General features: G+C 40.5%; 1 protein-coding gene across 5 annotated transcripts in view; it reads right to left on the reverse strand.

The window, feature by feature from the left end:
* Window positions 1–1,178: 1,178 nt before the first annotated feature.
* LGI1 (leucine rich glioma inactivated 1) overlaps window positions 1,179–19,898 on the reverse strand; it is a 39,911-nt gene continuing 21,191 nt past the window's right edge. For 2 of the 5 annotated variants that reach the window (XM_073240667.1, XM_017678030.3), the window contains 4 exons: window positions 12,310–12,381; window positions 9,597–9,766; window positions 9,164–9,328; window positions 1,181–6,701 (listed from right to left, as the gene is read on the reverse strand). In XM_073240667.1, the coding sequence (XP_073096768.1) occupies window positions 5,866–6,701; window positions 9,164–9,328; window positions 9,597–9,766; window positions 12,310–12,381 (1,243 nt within the window). In that variant the 3' untranslated portion in view covers window positions 1,181–5,865. Of the gene's footprint in view, window positions 6,702–9,163; window positions 9,329–9,596; window positions 9,767–12,309; window positions 12,382–19,898 lie in introns of all 5 variants that reach the window. The other 3 variants (XM_017678033.3, XM_073240666.1, XM_017678032.3) reach the window with 3 other exon arrangements.

Raw genomic sequence — 19,898 nt, forward strand, 5'->3', positions numbered from 1 at the left:
CAGCTAGGGAAGATGCCTCCCCCTGGGACATCTCTGAGTGGTACTGACCATGGATGTGGATCTGTCTCTGGGGATAAAACTTACAAGAGGCATCAACTTTCTGAAGGTGTTAGTATCAAGCTTCCTGCTCTTTGGATCTTCACGTATTAACTGTAAATCAGTTACCAAACTTCAGTTTTGTGGACCAGGATTTATTCAACTAATAAATTGTGTGTCTTTCCTCTTCTGGCCCACTCTGATTATTCCTGGGAAGCAGGTCGGCTTGTGCAGACCAATTGTTTTGGCGGTAACCTATGGCCAGAATTCTTCATGGGGCTAGGAATTCACTGTAGGGGATGTGGCTGCTTCTCAGATAAGAAAAAAGGAAGGCTGAGCTGCCAGGCTTCGAGCGATTTCATTTGCACCAGCTTTATGGACTTTCTGCAAAGTAAGACTGTTCTAGAGGACAGAAGGTGGGGTGGGATAGAAGAATCACAGAGGCATAAGACACAGTCAGGGCTGTGTAACCTGGTGGGAGAGAGAGATATGTCAACAATTAACCATAATACATGGCTGCATGATGAGCCTTGTTCATGGTAAAAACCATGGGCTGAACAAGCCAGAGAAGGAAGAAACCCACATCTAAACTGGTTGGATGAGAGTAAGATTTCAAACGGTAGAAGAGTGGGAAGGGGTGTTATTGGTGGTTGGAGGAACCTGGGCACAGAAGCATGTAAGTGCTCAGATGTACAGGGATTGGCAAATTGTGAGGGTGACAAGCATGGATGAAATGGAAGATACTGGAATAGGTGGAGAAGCCGGGCTAGATTTTTAAACTCCACCTTTGGGACTTTATAGGGCCATTGTAGGTCTTCCTAGTCCTGTGGTATCCCTGGATGCCCCAATGCTCTTGATAGCAATCATATTAAAATGTTTCTACAACCCAGATTAAGATTGACATGTAACTGTAGGAGTTGAACTGAGTGAGCTGAACTATCATTGACTAGTTCAGTGTACATACAGATGTGGTCCTAGGACCTGTGCCAGCCCAGGAAGAGTTTGACATCATTTTGGAATGACATAAGTACAGACCTTGAGAGGAAACACTGAAAACTTTTATAGCCATTTAAAATTGCTGCAATAACCAAGCATGTGATCATTTTTCTAGTTATTCATTTTTAATCTACCTTTCAAAAATATGGGTCCACAATACAAATGGGCATACATTGGTCTAAAATACATTGGAATTTTTTAAATTTCCATGGTCAAATTCTTTTAAACACTGGAAAAATTTTAAAACTTCAGGAAAACCTTTGACCTGGTGGAAATAATACTTTTTAAAGGAATTTGACTTCAGAGATGACAAAGGAGTCAGTGAAATTGAAGATAAATAAATAGATATTATAGTTTGAATAGCAGAGAAAAAAGGATTGAAATATTTATTACTCACCATTGTAACTACATTGTAGTACATTGTGCCTAACTATTCTGACCTAAAGGACCAGGGTGGCTTCTCCCCCTGTTCTGTCTCCCACCTCTCTCTCTCTTTCCCTCTCTGGTGGATCTGGGCTGCAGATCTGGGACTCGTTTTCCCAGCGGCTGGGAGGATTACAAGATGGACTTCTGCTGCTGTCTTCCTTGGGGATTACGTTGGCTGAACAGTAGCCTCACCTAAGGCCATGTCTTTGTCTAGAGACAGTCCACGTCCAGTGGCTAATCTACATTGAGGTTCAAAGGCCTGGTCCCCTTGCTCCAACTTGGGACAACCAAGAAGGGACAGCTTAGCTCCAGAGCTCCTTACAGGGTTGCTTTCTTGGAATTGCATCCCAGCTCAGCTGCTCTCTTTGCCAAATCCTCCTTCCTTCTCCTGCCTTCCAGGTGTTGATCTCAAGGTACTGCTAATAAATGTTTGTACATTCACTTCTCAGAGGCTGGTTCTCAGGTGACCCGGCTTGGGATACATCCTCCCGATCTTCCCTCCATTACCTCTCCTCCCTTTCTTTTTATTCTCCCTTTTTCACTCCCACCCTCTCCCTTTTCATACCCCTTCTCTCTTTTCTTTCCTCTTTTTTCTCTCCCTCAGACTGTGTAGTTTTTCACCTCTGCTCATCTCTGAGTTATCTTCTCTTTCTAAGTTCATTCTCTTCTCACTTTCAGACCAGCTTCCTCCTGCTCTTCTGGTATGTGGACCATTATGGCTGCTCCAAAATGGTGTCTTCAGGGCCTTAGTGAACATTGCTGCAGCATATGCTGTTGGTGTCCCACCCAGATGCCCTTTACTAGGTTGATGCACCCATCCTGCACCTGCCATGGGTGTTGGTTAATAACAGCTCACATTTCTGCCCTTCTCTGGAGGATTGCCCTTAGCCGACCGAGACCTTCTCTGCTGGATATGTCTGGAAGGTTATGCTTCACACTCTGTCGTCAGTGACTGTTAGATGAGGAGTATGAACTCTCATCCCCCTTGCCTCAGGGCAGGTCACACTCTGTGGTACAATTCATGCTCTAGAGTTCCCTGTGGGGTGATGCTGAAGCTAGCTGCTCCTGAAACGACATCCTTGCATGGCATCTTCCGCTGCCCTATGCTCTTCTCACTCCCTTACAGGCACAGCCTGAGAGCACTCCCTCAGTAAACCCCTCTGCTTTGAGGTATTTGACTTAAGATCATCATTTTACAAATCTGGTGCCCGTGGCTAACTAACCCAGCCTCTGCTCTCCGCATTCCAAATACCTGGAGAGAGAAGTGGATTGGCTCAGGCTGAGCCCAACTTCTGGGTTAAACACCTGGATCAGGAGTTCAGTCCAAGTCCAATCATCTGTGGCTAGAGAGGGGGCAGGATTATGTAATATAGGTTGGATGAGGGGTGCCGGAAGAGGGAACAGCACTCCAAAGACCGGTCAGTTTCTACAAAAGTGAACCCTACCATATATCCCCCCGCTCAGTCTTTCTTGAATTAATTTTCTTAGCCTCCTCATCCTCGCTGTTCTCCCTATCTGCAGTCCCAGATTCAGATTAGAGGATGAGGTTTTGAAAGGGAGAACCACATGATGGAGAAAGATCTGAACCAAGTGAAGCAGTGCAGGAATAGTAGCCTACCTCACCCAGCTCATTTCACATCTCTGGGTCTCAGGTTTCAAGTAGACTAGAGAGTTAGTTAACTAATTTAAATAGTCTATACTTCTTTGAAAACAAACAAGGCAGAATCTAGGTCTTAGTCTCTGTATCCCTGAACTCAGCAGAGTGCCTGCCACAGAATAAGAACATGGTTAACATATTGAAAACAGAAGATATCCTTCAAAAATGAAATAAAGTGAATTACATTAAGACATTAAGGTAGAGCATGATCCAGAAGCATGCAATATTCTGGGTGTGGAGCCCATTCGCTATAGCTAGCATTTGGGGAGTGCTAATTTATGCCAAGTTCTGTGTTGAGCACTCCATGTGCTGTTCTGATCACTGCTGTTGTGTGACAAATCACCCCCAAAACTTAGCTGTTTTAAACAACCATTTTATTGTGCTCATAGATTCTATGGGTCAGTAATTTGGACAAGGCACCATGGAGATGGCTTATCTTTGCTCCTTAGTTGGAAAGGTTTGGTGGCTGGTGGTGACTTGACAGCTGGAGCTAGCATCACCCAGAGGCATCTTCGCTCACAGAACTGGTGGTTGATGTGGCTGTTGGCTGGAACTGCAACTGGAGCTATTGACCAAAGTCTGGGCTTCCTCTGAATGGTGGCCTTAGGCTAGCAGGATTTTACACATGACAGCTCAGGGCTCCAAAAGCAGTTGTTCCAGTTCACAAGGCAGAAGCTTTATCATTTTTATGACTTAGTCGTAAGTCCAACTGCATCATTTCTCCCACATTCTATCAGTCACAAGCCCATACAGATTTAAGGATAGGGGAATTAGGCATGACCTGATGGGGTGGGGACAAGGTTCTCAAGAGTGTGTAGGATGGGAGCTATTGTTGTGTACATATTTGCAAAATTAATCTACCATGTGCTCACTATATCATTTAATCGTTCCACTGAGTTGGAGTAGGCATTATTGTCCTTTTGCAGATGAAGAAACTGAGACTCAGAGAGGTTAAGTAACTTGCCTGTGGACAAAGCCAGTAAATGGCAGGGCCGGACTTCAACCCAGTCCGTATGGGGCAGGTATTCTCTAACAGCATGTATGCTGCTTATAGGAAAAAGGAACTGAAAAAAGTAGGAGTCAAAGGCCAGTTCTTCCTATGTACAGGATCAGGAGTTGGGAAGTTTTCTTCTCCCCCATGACCCCAGTGTTGGAGTTATTATCTTCCCACCTGATAAAGGAATCTGGTTCCTGTGCCTAACTCCACAAAGTGTTGCTTCTCAGAACCTATGTAACTTCGGTGTGTAACTTTGATGCCTCAAGTTTGCCAGATATATTCTGGCAGTGGGGTGGCTCTCTGCCCTCCCACGCCCAACTCATTTGGTAAAAGAATCTGTGGAGCAATAAGCTGGAGGGAGCTCTGATCCCCTCCGTGAAGGTGGCACACAACCAATTCATGCCAGAAATACATTCCCTGCCATGATCCTCTTTTGAAATCATATCTTCTCTTTAAGTTCAGACAAGGACCACTTTTTCCAAGAACTCTTCTTTGAGAGTCTGTGACATAATGGTCAGATGATACTTGGCCCTCACTGCTTGCTTAAATTTTGTGCCCTAACCTCCAATTGGTCTAATAAGGCCCCAGATGTCAAAGACCATGTCCTACTCTTTTTCAGTTCTCCTCCCTGCCACTACCAGAATGATAGCCATTCTTAATAGGTACTCAATAAATGGCTGAATAGATTAAAAGGCCTCATGAGGTTTGTTATGAAATTATAACAAGAGGACATATGTGCATCTTTGAAAAAAGTTTTTGAGAGCCTCTTTTATCACAGGCATTGTGAGGCTCTAACAGCCCAGGTGATCCAGGAGCAGGACTTTAGAAAATCAAATAGGAGCTTCCTGGGACTCTGCACCTGATCAGTCATGTGCCAAAACTGAGTCTAGAAGTGAAGCATCCTTGATCTGAGCAATAGGCCTTCATATCAGGTACACTTGAGACAAGTGCTATAAGATTACAATCTTTATCAGCTGTCAGATGATTCGAGAGTCAGACATTTTTTAAAATCCAAAATCCTGACTTTAGCTTCTCTATAAATTGTCTGAATGATGTTTTCAGCTGGAGCTACCAGAGAGGAAAGGATGGGTCTTATTGTTCTTTATTTCAAATTAGTCTTCTTATAATAGGCAAGTTTCTCTACCCTTCTTTTAATCTGTCACCATTTCACCTCAAAGTGTTCCTAAAAGCAATGGCCTTTGGAAACACCTTTGAATGTTCAAAATCAGCTGATAAACGTGTTCATAAATTATGGGTGATCAATATCAGTGTTTCATCTTCACTCATGATTCACACAATAAATTATTGATCCAGACATAACCCTATTGTATAAAACTATTCCCTCAAAATACCATCACCAAGAAGAAAACAGCTCCTTTAAATAATTACCTTTGGGATATGAAAGAAAATGTAAACATTTTATTTGGCAGTTGTTTCTGAACACATGAATAAATAAATGGAAAAGTACATATTAATATTTCTTTTTGGAGTAACAGATACCATTAAACGCTCATTTACACATCTGCACTGCAAAGAACAGTTACACAATTCAGTTTTGTCTTATAAAAGGTACCTTCCCACACCACTGGACTGGACGGTTAAGGATGGAGATACTGGTAGTGCGTGGTTCTAGCAGTCTCAGTGTTTGAAAGGCATTCATTTGCAAGTGTGATAAGAAGAGTCGTCATGCATTGAATTCATCCGGATCATGTACTGTAGAAAGTTGCTGATGGCAGCCACAGAATTTGGTGGGTCATGCGCTTAAGTCAATTATGACATGTTTGTAAATCTGTGTATTTCCCTTAAAACTGGAAGCAAAAAGAAAATTACGCTTATTAATGGACACATGCGTGAATGATCTTGGTGCCTGAACATTCAATTCCTGAAATTTCACAAATTTGGCTTTCTCTGCATCCCAGTTATACACTTGCGTGAAGGAATAATCACTACCAAGGATCGCATATTGATAGTTATTTATCTGAAGAGGCTGGAACACCATGGATCCTCGCGATGGCATCCTCTGAATGTCCTGAAATGAGGAGCCTCCCCATTTCATTACTTTGGAATCACCAATGAATCTTGTCAAGCAAATGTATACGTCACCTTTCACTGAGAAGTGCTTAACGGCGTACACATCCTCCATGTTAGGGATGTCAGTTTGGTTAGTGAATAATTGTGTTGCTTTGTTCCACTGATAAATTACAGGACGCTGGGAACTACTGGACAGGATTAAATGAGGCGTTCTGAGTGTCTGAGGTGTTCTGGCTATTTCTAGATATTCCACATCGGTGTCCCTGTACCACGCATGTAAGGACTGATGGGAGTAGAATCCGTTTCCATTCCATTTGTAAATGGTAGTAAAACCAGCTTTTGAACTGTCAGCAACAACAAAGTACCAGTTGTTTTCAATCTTGAATGTTTCAATGTCATTGGGTTTTCGGATTTTGAGAATTTCAATATCCTGGATTTTTATGAATTTATTTGCAAAACTGTCTCGCTTATAGATGTGAGAGCCGCCAAACAGCTGGGCCACAATAACATAGAGCTGGGTTTCAATGACTATAGGCTTGCACACTACAGTAGATGTTCCTGGGAAAAGACAAATGGGAGATTAGTTGGATGGCCATCCTTTTGGAACATGTAAACATGCAGGCTGAGGCCATACAACTTCCACCAAAATCAGCCTGAAATAAGAGATGTCCTTGGTTGACAAGGCATGGCCAATCTCCAAGACCCAATGGCAGTAGGATCCTAAAGTTCTTTTGGGGCCTTGTTACATACAATTGAGTTGTCCTGTCACATGCAACCTGCACTAGAAGTTCAGGACACATGACTACAGCCTGAGTTTTCTCCTCTCACTTCCTGCAGAAAGCATTGCATCCCATGACACATCATGAGTTAATCATCATAATTGTGGTAAAAACTGCCATTTATTGAACACCTACTATGCCAAATCATCTCATTAAAATTTCTCAGCAATCTTGAGGGATATATGTTATTATCCTCCCTTTTGTAGATGAACAGACTGAAGTTCAGGGAGGTTCAGTGCTGCTAAGAGAAGGCAGAGTTAGGATTCAAACCCAGGCCCACCAGCATCTCTTTGCGTTTAACCCAAAGTGGGGAGGTGAGCTGTTTCAGGGCTAGGATCCTACAGGGTTATAGAACCACGCTATGAAGTCTTGAGTGGAGATCTGGGCAGACCATGGCTCTACCTGTAATTGGTTTGTTCTAATTGGGAACTGCTTCTTGCTCTAGAATAACCTAACTTTCCCCTGAGAAAGAAAGAGATGCCACCTGTCATTTTCTGAAACTTTAGGTCACTGGTTACAGGAGAAAAGAGAAGGAAGAGGAGTCCTTGAGATAAGTGAAGGAGGGGTACAGTCATGGGCAATGCTCCTGAAAATTACTTTGGGAAATCTCAAAAAACAATATGGATCTGTCAGTGGCCTAGATACTTTTGGGTGATGAGAGTTTGACATTTTATCAGTAGATTCTGATTTCCTAGAGGGAGCTTGGCTCTAGGAAATCCAAAGAGAACAGGGCAAATATGGCCCCCAGGTGTTTTCTGACTAGCTCTAGGGGCTTTAAGGCAGTAGGTTCTGCATCAACTCTTTCTACTAATTGCTCACCCATGGGCAAATTTTTCTGTTTGTGACCTTTTCTCTTTTGTACAGTAAGGGTTTGGACTAGGTCAGGGATGGCCACTAGATTTCAACTGTGTACCTATATAGATCAACTGATTGACTGTGACTGCCTGGAGAACTGTGTTGAGAAGGATTCTGTGGCTGTGTCTCTACTCTGCAAGAAAGAGCAACCATGATCAATTAATGGTGTCCATCTGGGGTGAGGGAGGGCAGAGTGACTGAATACATGGCATATAGTTGTCATCCAAGACTAAATGATGCCTTCTGAAAGTCTGCAAATGTATGATTCATTTCCCTTTCAAACATTCATCTAATGAGTCATCCAGAGCAATTGATGGACTGTACACAGTTCAGAAGAACCTGGATTAAACTGCACAAAACTGCTGCAGTCCACTGGAGAACTGAGGAACGCTTAGGGAGGAAGGGAAACATAACGTTCCTTCTTGAGAAAGCATGTGGTTTCTGGCAGGATCTCAGTTTGGAGGGGATCCCTTTATCTGGGCACCCTGGTCTCAAGCAAGCCCCAGACCTGATCCTGTGTGCTATGAGTCTAATGGCCACCAACAAATATAATCATGACCCTTCCAGCCTTGTCTAAAGAGCTTTATGGGGTGATTTCAGCACTCTTACTTAGAAGGAGATTTGGAGATATAAAGACTAAAGCTGGTATAAACATTTCAGAGGGAGTCTCATATTCTAATATCTGACTTAAAAATTTTAAAGTTATTGCAATCAGAAAGAAGCTTAAGAGATCACCTAAGTAAAAATTTTCATGGAATAAAAGTGGTTTCCGTGGTAAAAAAAAATGCAAAAATTACTGGAAAGAGGCTTCCTCACTGCAGGACTTCTCAGAGCTTCTAATGGTATCATTATGAATCTCCAAGAGGGAGGATGGTTCACAGATTTATTGAACCACAAAACCCTTTTTGTCACAAGGCATACATTAGCATTTTGTAGAAGTAATGTTTGTGCAACAAAGTTTGAGACTTAACAATCTGAAATAACATCCTTATTTTATAGCTAAGTAAAAGTGGGGCCCAGGGTGGGTGAGAGGTTTCTCCAGCTAGTATGTGGCAGAACCTGGATTAAAACTAATAATACCTACTTCAGTATTTTTCCTTTGAAAAAGAATAATCCACATTTTATTGCATATTAGTAGATAAAAAGCTAGGTTCTATGCTAAGTTTCTTGATATGTGATATCATTATTACAAAAACCCTGTGAGTTAGGTATTATTATTCTCATTTTGCAAGTGAGGAAATGAAGGTTTAAACAACAATCCCAGGTCATTTAATCAATGGTAGAGTTGTAAGCCTGCCCCAAATATTCCCCCATAACACTCTTTTCCAATTGCCCTTGGACCAAGCACTTAACTTTCTATTCAAAATTTGATTAGGTTTTTCATACCTGTAATGTTGTCATAATTCCGGAATGTCTTTTCTACATGGTCCCATTCAAGGAAAATGCATTTTCCAGTAAAAGGCTGAGCAATGACTACATACTCATCATTCATATAGGAAAAAGTGTCTATAGACAGTGATTGATAAGGCAGGTCTTGAGACTTCGCAAATTCTGCAAAAACAGGAAATGATGATGAGTGTGTGCTACTGTCTTGCTCCTCGGCTAGATCTCAGATGTCTGTAAGAAATACATTTATTTTAGATAAATAGGAAAGTGTTAATTTTCCTTTGCTTTTAAACACATCATGTTTCAATGATTAATAATATTTTTAAAATTAAATTTCTCAGTTTTCTAAGATGTAAAAAAATAAGTTCCTGCATATGCAAAAAATGTAGCTTTAGTTTAACTTTATGAGCTGGAATGATTTGGAATACATTACCTGTAATGATGCAATCAAAATCCTTGGAGGAGAGACTATTGATTTTACGCTTCTTGTACTCTGGGGGGCCTTCACAGTAGATGTCTTCAACAGTTGCGTTAGTGTGGCCTAGCCATTCCACCAGCCACTTCAGTTTACAGTCACAATTAAATGAATTCCCTCTCAGGTCCCTGAAAGACAAACTTCAGCTGCTTTTGCTGTAGGAGGGGTCTATCTACACAGGTATGTATTCTACTTCAGCAATTAGCTTGTGCAGAATGACCTTACTGGGCTTTACATCATGCCCCATAGTCTACTTTGAACCTGACTGACAATTCACTTTGGGTTCAGAGAGTTACCACAGGGCACTCTTGAAGGCCACCCATAAATGGAACCTTATAACTTACTCCCTCCTGGACTCACAGGTAGCCCAGTCTAGAGCTGTGCTGTCCATAGAAATATAATGTAAACCACATATATAATTAAAAATTTTCCATAAGCACATTTAAAAAAGTAAAAAGAAACAGGTGAAATTAACTTTAATAATATATTTTATTTAACCCAATATGTACAAAATATCATTTCAATGTGTAGTCAATACAAAAATTAATATTTTACATTCTTTTTTTATACTAAGGCTTTGAGGTCTAGTAGGTATTTTACATTTAAGAGTATATCTCAATTCAGATGCTAAATTTTCATCAGAGATACATGATCCATATTTCAATTTCATAAGATAATTGAAAAGATAGATCCACATACCCAGGTTATTCCAAATATACTTAAAAGTTTTGCAATAATTGAACTGACAATCAGTTTTTAAATTTAAATTTAGTTTTTTACTTAATTTTTATTAAGTAAAATTTTAGATTGAGCTCCTCAGTTACCCTAGGCACATATTTCAAGAGTTCAGTGACCATATGTGTGGCTACCATTTGGATCGTGCTGATCTAGAGGATAGAATGTGGTGGTTATTGTATCATGTTTAATCAAATCAAGTGCACTATTTGCTTTTTTTCTTCCTCACAGATGTAATTCATCCTGATCCTATTCTATGGCCTACAAATTCAGCTTAAATAGGAAATGACTTTGACACAGCAGAGTTAACTCAGACACACATTAGCTCATGTCTATAATAAACTGTACAGCATAGATAGTTTAAATTTCCACATATGACCCAAACTCACCAAATTCTTTGCTTATTTGCATTGGTTGGTTCAGAAATTCCATCTCCTTCCTAAAACCCTTCTTGGTCACACAGAATTACTAAAATAGATACTGCCTACACTTTGCACAGCGCTTGAATCATTTTTAAATGCTGAAGTATTTAAAGTTTTTTTTTTTAAGGGATACATTCAAGAAAACCAAGAATTCACTAAAAGACAGGTTGGCATAGATCCTTGTACTTTTTAGAGAATTCTTGATTTGGGCATATTAGAGTAGGCCCAAGAGGCCAAACCCTTTATGGGATTCCCTGGAGAGACTGAGCCAACTTCAAATGCTATTTGTTTTGTTTTGCTAGGCTGACATAAGAATGGGCCAGAGGGACCCCGAATAATCTGTATCCCCATGTCTGCCATGGAGTATCATCTGACTTCCAAGACATTCCCAGGATTGACCTCATCTCCCAAGAATACTCTTCACCCAGAATAATCTGTCAGTTTTTCTGGGCTATTATAAACCAGAGCAGATAACTAGCCTGTCTGAGACTCTTTTGGAAGTGTCCTGATTCTGGCACTCTCTTGAAAATAAACCACCATTCAGGAATTGGGGTAACAGGCATGGAGGAGGGGATGGAGGAATACTGCAAGGAACAAAGAAAGTTTTTCATTAGTTTACTGACTTGAAATTAAATACTGGGTTTGGGAGAAAATACTTCACTCAGATTTTTTGTTATTGGAGAAAAGTTGTCTTGAATGTATACTCTGTATCAAAGTACCTGAATAAAAAGAAGATCTTTTGTTTTCATATATCCTTTCATTTGTTCCTGTATTCTACCTTATTGCATTTAAATATCTTTCTAAAGATCTGGAAGGCACTTACTGAAGCTAAATTGCTTTTGAGAGGGTTAGGCATACATTACTTGCTTTGCTTACAGCAAAGTATACAAATTCCTTACAAAGATCTTTCACTCTGAGGCTTAAAAGTCAAAGTTTGAAAGCTCTTTTGTTTGAAAAAGGGTCAAAAATAATTAAATTCATTCCCTTCCTGGGGCTAAAGCCAAATTCCTGGGGATTAAGCCTAGAGTTGTTGTTCAGTCTAATGAGAGAAAAGGCAAACGTTCCTCCCTTCCCCCACTTCCTGCTCTATTTCTCCATTAACTGACCAACCCATGGGTGTAACCTTTCATCTTTACACAGTTTCCCAGACTCCCTTATATTTTTCCTTTATAGCCCCATTTCCTGGACCTCATGAGAAAAAAAGGCATCTTGAAATTTCAATCTGTGTCTCCTCTTCCCACCCACTCAAAGTCCTGTACCATCACTCCCTCCCTCCCATACAGACACACACTTTGTCAAAAGAATGACTTGGCACTAAATAGTCAGAATTTCCAGTGGTAAATGCCATAGAAGACTCAAACATTAGTCCAAATAAATTTAAAATTTAAGCCAATTTAAAATTTCAAGGTTTAATATAATTATAGAGCCAATTAAAAATTATAATCATCAATACCAGGCTTCTTCGTTAGCTACTGGAAATTAAGTAATCAGTGATTTTTTTTAGGTCCTCTTACACATTTGTTAAAGAATCCAGGCCTTTGAAAATATCTTTTGGAAGTGTCTGAAGATTGTTGTTTGCAAGGCTCCTGGAAAAAAAAAAAAAAGTGATGTAAACTGTAGTCATAAACTAAATCAATACATTTTATGATAGACCTTAATTCTGAGTCCCTTTTATTCCAGACTATGCCAAATTACTTGGAATATCTTTCTTCTTCTTCTAAGATACTACTCAGATTCCTGCTATTGTATTTTCAATTCTTAGGCTCTTCGCTTCAGAGTTCATTCAGTGTTTATGGTACTGTATGTAGCATGATAAAACACACACACACACACACACACACACACAGACAAGCAAAGAAACAAACAACCCCCCCAAATACCAGCAACAAATTGATACCTGGGCATTGATCTTTGTATGTAGAACAGACTATGAGATTGAAACTCTCAGACATTCAGACTAGAAGATGTGTTCCAAATGATGACTAACTAAATAGGCCAAATGCCCTCCCCCTCCCACCAGGCTACCCATCCCCTCTCCTTCCCTCCTCACTTGCTCCAGAGAGCAGCTAAACCCCCCACTGAGAGCATCAATAGCACTAGAGTTTGGGGACTTGCCTAATCTATCCTTCCCGCCAGCACATCCTTTCTTCTTTACAAACTACATGCTTCCTTTTTCTATATGCCCTTCCTTTTCATTCCATCTATTCCATCCCAGAAAATAGCTTCCTCACAAATAGTCATCCATCCACTCTCTTTAATCATCTCCTTCCCCTTTCTCCAGTTCTTGCCTTATTTTTGCAGGAATTACTTTGACTTTCCCTTTCTGTTTGTTCTTCCATGAATGACTAGAATGATTCTAATCAAGGTTAATGAGTAGGAAATAGTCCTGATAGTATCAAAAGAAGGAAATGTGTCCATACCACAGACAAGTGGACATAACAAGGAGCGATCTGTGCTGCATGGTGGGGAAGGGTTCTAGGTCATGGGAACTGGCTATTTTTAACCAGCATTGCACATACACTTTTTTTAAAAATTGAAGTATAGTTGATATACAATCTTATATTGGCTTCACGTATGCAACATAGTGGTTCAACAGTTACCCACATTATTAAATCCTCACCCCAACTAGTGTAGTTACTATCTGTTAACATGGAGATATTACAGAATCATTGGCTATATTCTCCATGCTGTATGACCATCCCTTTGACCAACTCATACTATGACTGGGAATTTTAGTGCCCCTTTAATCCCCCTCCCCTTCCCCCCTACACACCCCAATCCCTTCCCTATGGTAACCACCAGTCACTTCTCAGTGTCTGAGTCTACTGTTATTTTGTTCATTTTGTTTTGTTTTGTTTTTAGATTCCACACATATACATGTTGTGTGCTTTTCTTAGGAGTGTTTTTTCCATAATATTAAAACATAAAACTGAAACAAAAAGGCCTACAATGTCAATCTCCAAATCCCTTGAAAATTCTCTCAAATTCCATTTAAGACACTCTCAAAAGTCTTTTATCTCTTCCACCTCTTTAATTAACACGAAATTTCTCAAGTGCAAACCTTCAAGATTTAAGAAAAAAACACTTTCAGTTAATTATCTTTAAGTTAATTACGTTGTTTCCTCGAGTTTTAGAAGTTACTACTGGATTAGAAAACTGTTTTCAATGAACTCTGGAACGTGAGAATGGGAAAACTGAATCAGAATGTTCCCGTTTCAATGACAATCCACTTTGTGAAGAAAGGCACAGTTTTGGAGTCATTCTAAGCTCAGTTTGAATCCTGACTCCAGTTTTTTCTGGCTTTGTGGCTTTGGTTACGTATCTTCTCTAAGACTCAGTTTTTTCCATTTTTAAGTGAAGGTAATAACAGTCATGTCATAAAACTGTTAGAAAAAGTAAATGAGATAACTCAGGCTGGTACCTGGCATCTAGTCTACTCTTAATTAAGGGCAGCTGGGAGGAGGAGGCAGGGAAAAGCAGAAGAGAAACAACATTTAGAAAACTGACCATACGAATGAACTGCTGTGACTGTCCACCTATGTATTATTAATAAAATGCTGCTAAAGAACACTCTTCAAGAGAATGCCTCCATAATTCATCTTGCTGCCTGGGGGTCAAATGAAGAAATTTCCTGTTGTTTGGGACCAGTCCTGAGTCACTCCCAAGTCATGTGTCTCGATTTATTTTCTGGAATGATGTGTCTTAAATTTCTCATGCTAACTTCTCCTAAATGGGATGTCCTTACACCAGAAACCAGCACCAGCTGCAGCTGGTTGCAGGGCACAAGCTTGGAGGACGCTGGGTTATAGGACAGTGGGTGTGAAATTTTGAAACTGTCAAGTCCTGAAGTACTGCTGCCTGCAGGGTTGCACAGGAAGAGACACCATGTTTGTGTTGCTGCCCAAGGCCATTCTTTAAAATAATGGTCCGATCTGGGAGTTCTGATTCCTGCCCAAAGGATAGAGCTCTAGGCCTCACATACCCAAGGTGAAGCCCAACCACTGAAGCAGCCGGTGAGATACAGACTTGGAGCTACAGGTTTCTGGGATAGAGAGGATGACATGTTTGCATGGCAGGATGGAGGACTTCTAATTCAATAGAATTGGGGGAAGAGGCTGACAAAATCAGGCTGGTCTGATGGGCTGTGGACTGAGGCACGTGCTTCTTGAGGACCTCTTGTGACAGGGAGGCTCTCACTCCAGGGACCAGAGGGTGGGAGAGGCTGAGCACCAATGACGGATGCCAGGGGGAAAGGGTGGATGGATTTACTGCACCCAGTACAACCTCCTCCCACTACCAAAAGTGAAATGCTGACTCACAGTGGACTATTTCTGAAAGAGAGAGGACGGAGCTTTGAAGTGCCTAAGTTTGGTGAGAGGTAGGCATGAGAAGGCTGCCTGGACACATAAAAGCAGCAGAAACAAGATGACGCAAGACTCAAAAATGTAGGAGGGAGGCCTCGAAATGCCCTCCACCCAGGAACTGGAGTTCAGACAGCTTCCCTAAGTCTCTGGGAGGCCTTGGTGACACTGGGTTACATTTGGATAAAAAGAAAACAAGCAGCAGGCATTTGGACAGAAAATGTCTTAGGAACACAAAGGTGACAGAGCCTGGGAATTATTCTGCAAAAAATGTAACAGGGCCCTGACATAAAGCAACTTTCCAGTGCAGGCTGATGGGTACAGGGTGAAAGATGCACAGGACACATAGAAGAGGTTCGGCAGAGACCACAAAGTTAAGAAAAATATGAAATGTCCCCACACATATCTTAAATGTGGCCAGTTAAAAGTTTTTACCAACTCCCAAGAGAAAAGAAATTGGAATTTTTAGAGGTCTATTGCACAACTGGGGAAAGATATTTAATCCGGTATTGCCTTTAGCAGCAAAGAATTGGAAGCAACTTACATGTCTATTAATAAGGGATTGTGTAAATAAATGATGGTTCATATTTAGGAATATTTTGCAGCAGATTTTTAAAAAATGAGGTAGATCACCATCTCTTATGCTTAAATGATGCTCAAATGAAAAAAAGTAAGTTAGAAAATAGTACGTAGAGTGTAATCCCACTGGGGAGGAAGGATGGATGTCTAAAGATACATAAAGAAGGTCTAGAAGGAGATAAAATCTTTTACATTTGGAATTTTTTAGTTATGTAAATGGATTGTGGGAGTTTTTATCATTAAGCATGTATTACTATTTTAAACTCAGAGGAAAGAACAAAGTTGAATTTTTTAAAGGACCCTGTTACTTAGTGTCTGTATATGTAATGGTTCCGTCCAGGTGAGGGCTCAGTCATTCTAAATCAATCATTTGGCTGCATTCATAAGGTTCCAAAGTTATGGCGGGGGCGGGGCGTATAACTGTCCTGTCAGCACTTGGGCGCCTGAGTGGTCACATGATGTAAACTTCTTTTCTGAGGCGGGCTTCAGGATGGAGCTACCGTCTTCATCACAAGATTCCTATATGGCTTCAGGCCCTTATCCTCTGGGGTAGTTTAGGATTACTGTCTGCCCAGGCTTGGAGCCATTCCTGTGGGATATACCAGCCGCAACAGCTTTGTGGGGACCTGGAACCTGTGAAAACCAGCATGGGCATCTGGGGCCTTAATGGAGATTCTTTCATGGGGGAGCTGCAAAGGGCTCTGGGCCAGGGTTGTCAGGAGGGGAAAGGAGCAAGTCCCAGGATGCTGCCCGAAGCCCACTCGGCGTTGGTCCTCATGCACAATGACTAGACGATCTGGTGCCTAGGAGGTCAGTTAAACAGCTAGAGTACTGAAAAATCTGTTCATGGGCTACGGTTAGGGGTTTAGGGTTGGTGTTAAGATTGATTCTTCAGATTCCATCTTGGCATTGAGTTTTGCCACTTGAGAGCAAAGTGGAAAATCTAACCCATTAAATTTTCCCCGTTTCTTCTTTCCCTTCATCTTCCCCCAGCTCCACAGAGTAACAACTTAATATTTTTATTCCCTTTTTCTCAACAAAAGCTCTGATTGAAAAATACTGTATCTTTTACACAACTGGTTGAAGTTCTTATTCCCGGGACTATTTAGTGCACTGTAGTAGTCTGGGTGACAGCTTTGTCGTAAGTAGACATGGGATTAAATCTGAGCTTCATTACTCTCAGGAGTGTACCTGTAGCCAACTTAATTTTACCTCTCTAGGTTTCTGTCTGCAAAACTGAGTAACGCATACTGATTCCATTTACTGCAAAAATTAACATGTGCAACTGCTAGTATTTTTATATACATACCTTTGAAATGGATTGGAAAAATTCCATATCTGCAGCTGTATCTTTAAGCCTTATATCAAATAACTAAGACTATAAAAATAATTTCTCTGTTGCTGTTGTCAAAACTGATATTTCATACCTAAGCACTTTTAAATGCTCAATTCAGGAGGCTGAAATTATCTATTCTCTTTACCTGAGTAGAGAAAACTCTTATGCTTTGATATTTTTAAGTGTTCCATCTTTTACTGATATATATTTATATGTAAATACACACACATATATGTACATAGACACACACCCATATATATATGTACAATAGACACATCTAGATACACACACCTCATATATATACATACCACCTACATATACATATACCACATATATATATACTCATACATATACATAGACACAGATGCATACATATATCCATATACACACATATTTAATAAAATAATCATTATTTCTTCAAGAAAAATTGGAAAATGCAAAAATTATTTTTTTAAAGGAGAAAAGCAATAATCATCCTGGCAGAAACAATCACTGTTAAGATTTTGCTGTACTTTGTTTCCGTCATTAATACAGAGCCCATCTCAGGGGACATGAAGGTTGGAAGGAAATGATTCCAGAGAACCACGCTACCGGTCCACAAGGTCTAGAGACCTTCTCTTCCCTTTTCTTTTGTCTAGAGTGTGATGGTATAAAAGAGTGTAAGCCTGAATTGATATGAAGGATTTTTCCTTTTCAAAAGCCCATTAGCTGGGCAAGGTTCAAATCAGTGCTGGATTTTAAAACTATATACACTACTATTAGAAATAACTTTCCTGGTTTACCTGAGAAAACCTCTTATGATCACTATGGAACTTACTGGAAAGTCTTCTCTCTAAGGCAGACCAGACTGGCTCAGACAGCACGTTTGTTTCAGTGCCACTGGCTTCTGCTGCTAAGAAAGCATTGCCCACAGCCATCTGGGGTGCTCCCAGGCTCCCTGTAGTGATTCTCAGCTGGAGTTGGTGTCTCACTGAATTTGTGATGCTTCAAGTACAGTTCTTTTAATTTCATACAGAATGTTTAAAGGGGATAAATACAACTGCAGCTTTTGGAATCCTGATCCAAGACCAATAGGGGTTACACAGTGAGTTTTAGTTTATTCCTACATAATGGTGCATACCAGATTCTGTTGTAAGCCCTTTGCATAGATTAACTAATTTAATCTCCCTTACAACAACCATGAGAGCTAGGTACTCCTAAGTACTTTATCATCCCCCTTCTGTATTTTTACAGATTACTATCACTCTCATTTTGCACATAAGCAATCCGAGGCATGCTGGGGCTAAGTGACCAACCTGATGCCCCACAGCTGTTAAGAGATAAAGCCAGGCTTTGAGCCCAGGCAGTCTGGCTGCAGGGATCACCCTCAGCCTCTACATCACACCACCTCTTTACATGAATGTCATTGTGAAGGCTGAAATGAAGACATCGTGCCTGACTGATTAGGATACACAGGCACCCTGAGTTTGGGGACTGCCATAGACACTTTTGCATCCCACAGTACTGAGCATCCAGTAGGTGCTCCACAACACATATAGATTGATGATAAAACTCTCCTCAAATATTTTTATATATGTACACCAACAATCCTGCCTCCATTGGGCCTTAGTCATAGTGACAATTATGCAGTACTCATGGAAATCATTATTAAGAAGCTCATGGGTTTTAACAGAAACCAATGCATAATGTTTAGAGATTTTTGTCATCAGTGGCCATGAACTATTTTTAATCCACTTTTTCTTTTATTTCATGTAATACATGGTCATCATAAAAATTCAAAGTTTGCTGAAATGAATGAACTATTCAAACATTAAAGTTAAACATGTATAACATTAGGACAATAATTCAAAATAAAGTAATACATAGAGGCTCCAAGGATTTAACTGGCTTTATAAGGATTTAAATGTAAGGAACTCTCCCTTTTCTGAGGGCAAGGTTGGAGGGGAGGCGGTATATATAGTAACTTTTAAGTTGTCTATAAACTTCTCTTTAGAAGTTAAGTCTACTGAGATAGATATGTAAGAAGGTGAGATAAGTGCACTGCCTCTTTAGGAACTAACTGAATTTATATAAATGCTCAGGTGGGCTCCTTGGAACAGCTTTAATGTTAGGCCGGAGTGGTAGCCAGTTGATCCAAAAGCATACGTCTAATTCCAACTCTTTGCATTTGGGAACTAAGATCTAGGATAGGGCTTCCATCCTTGGGATCTTCTCTTTCTTCCTTAGCTGTATTGTGCCCTGTGGAAGGGTCCAGACAACTCAATAAAACCTTTCTAGTCTTGCTGTAGCTGGCAGGGTGGACAGGGCATTAGACATCTCATTAAGGACCTTGGGAAAATTCTGCCTCTACTTCTACTAACTGGGGAGCAGTTTTAATTCAGGGTGCACCTCCAAGTTCTCATTCATCAACAGCAGTTGTGCTACCATCCTGTCTCCCTCAGAAGGTCATCAGAGATTATAACAAGGTCAACAGTATGAAAAGGTCTTGTAAAGTCTTCCTGCAGTATGGACATTTCAGAGGGTGAGGTGATAATTCTTCACCGCTTCAGTGCTCGCCTTTGATTGGGAAGAATTGCTCTGAGCTGGAGGCAAGTACACTTTGAATCCTAAAGTCTCAAAAAGGAAATTAAAGGCCCGAATAAATGTCAGATTTATTTCCAAGTGGTAAATAATAGAAATGAACTGGATGTACTGAGCAGTTAGAGGGATATTTGGGTTTCAAATCCTCCCTACCTGTCCCTCCTTGAAAGGATGAAAGGAGAGAAGAAAAAAAAAAGAAGGAAGGAAGAAGGAAAAACACCTTGAAGAACAGGATAATTGGAAAGGT

Source organism: Manis javanica, chromosome 7, assembly GCF_040802235.1.
Source record: "Manis javanica isolate MJ-LG chromosome 7, MJ_LKY, whole genome shotgun sequence".
NCBI lineage: Eukaryota > Metazoa > Chordata > Mammalia > Pholidota > Manidae > Manis > Manis javanica.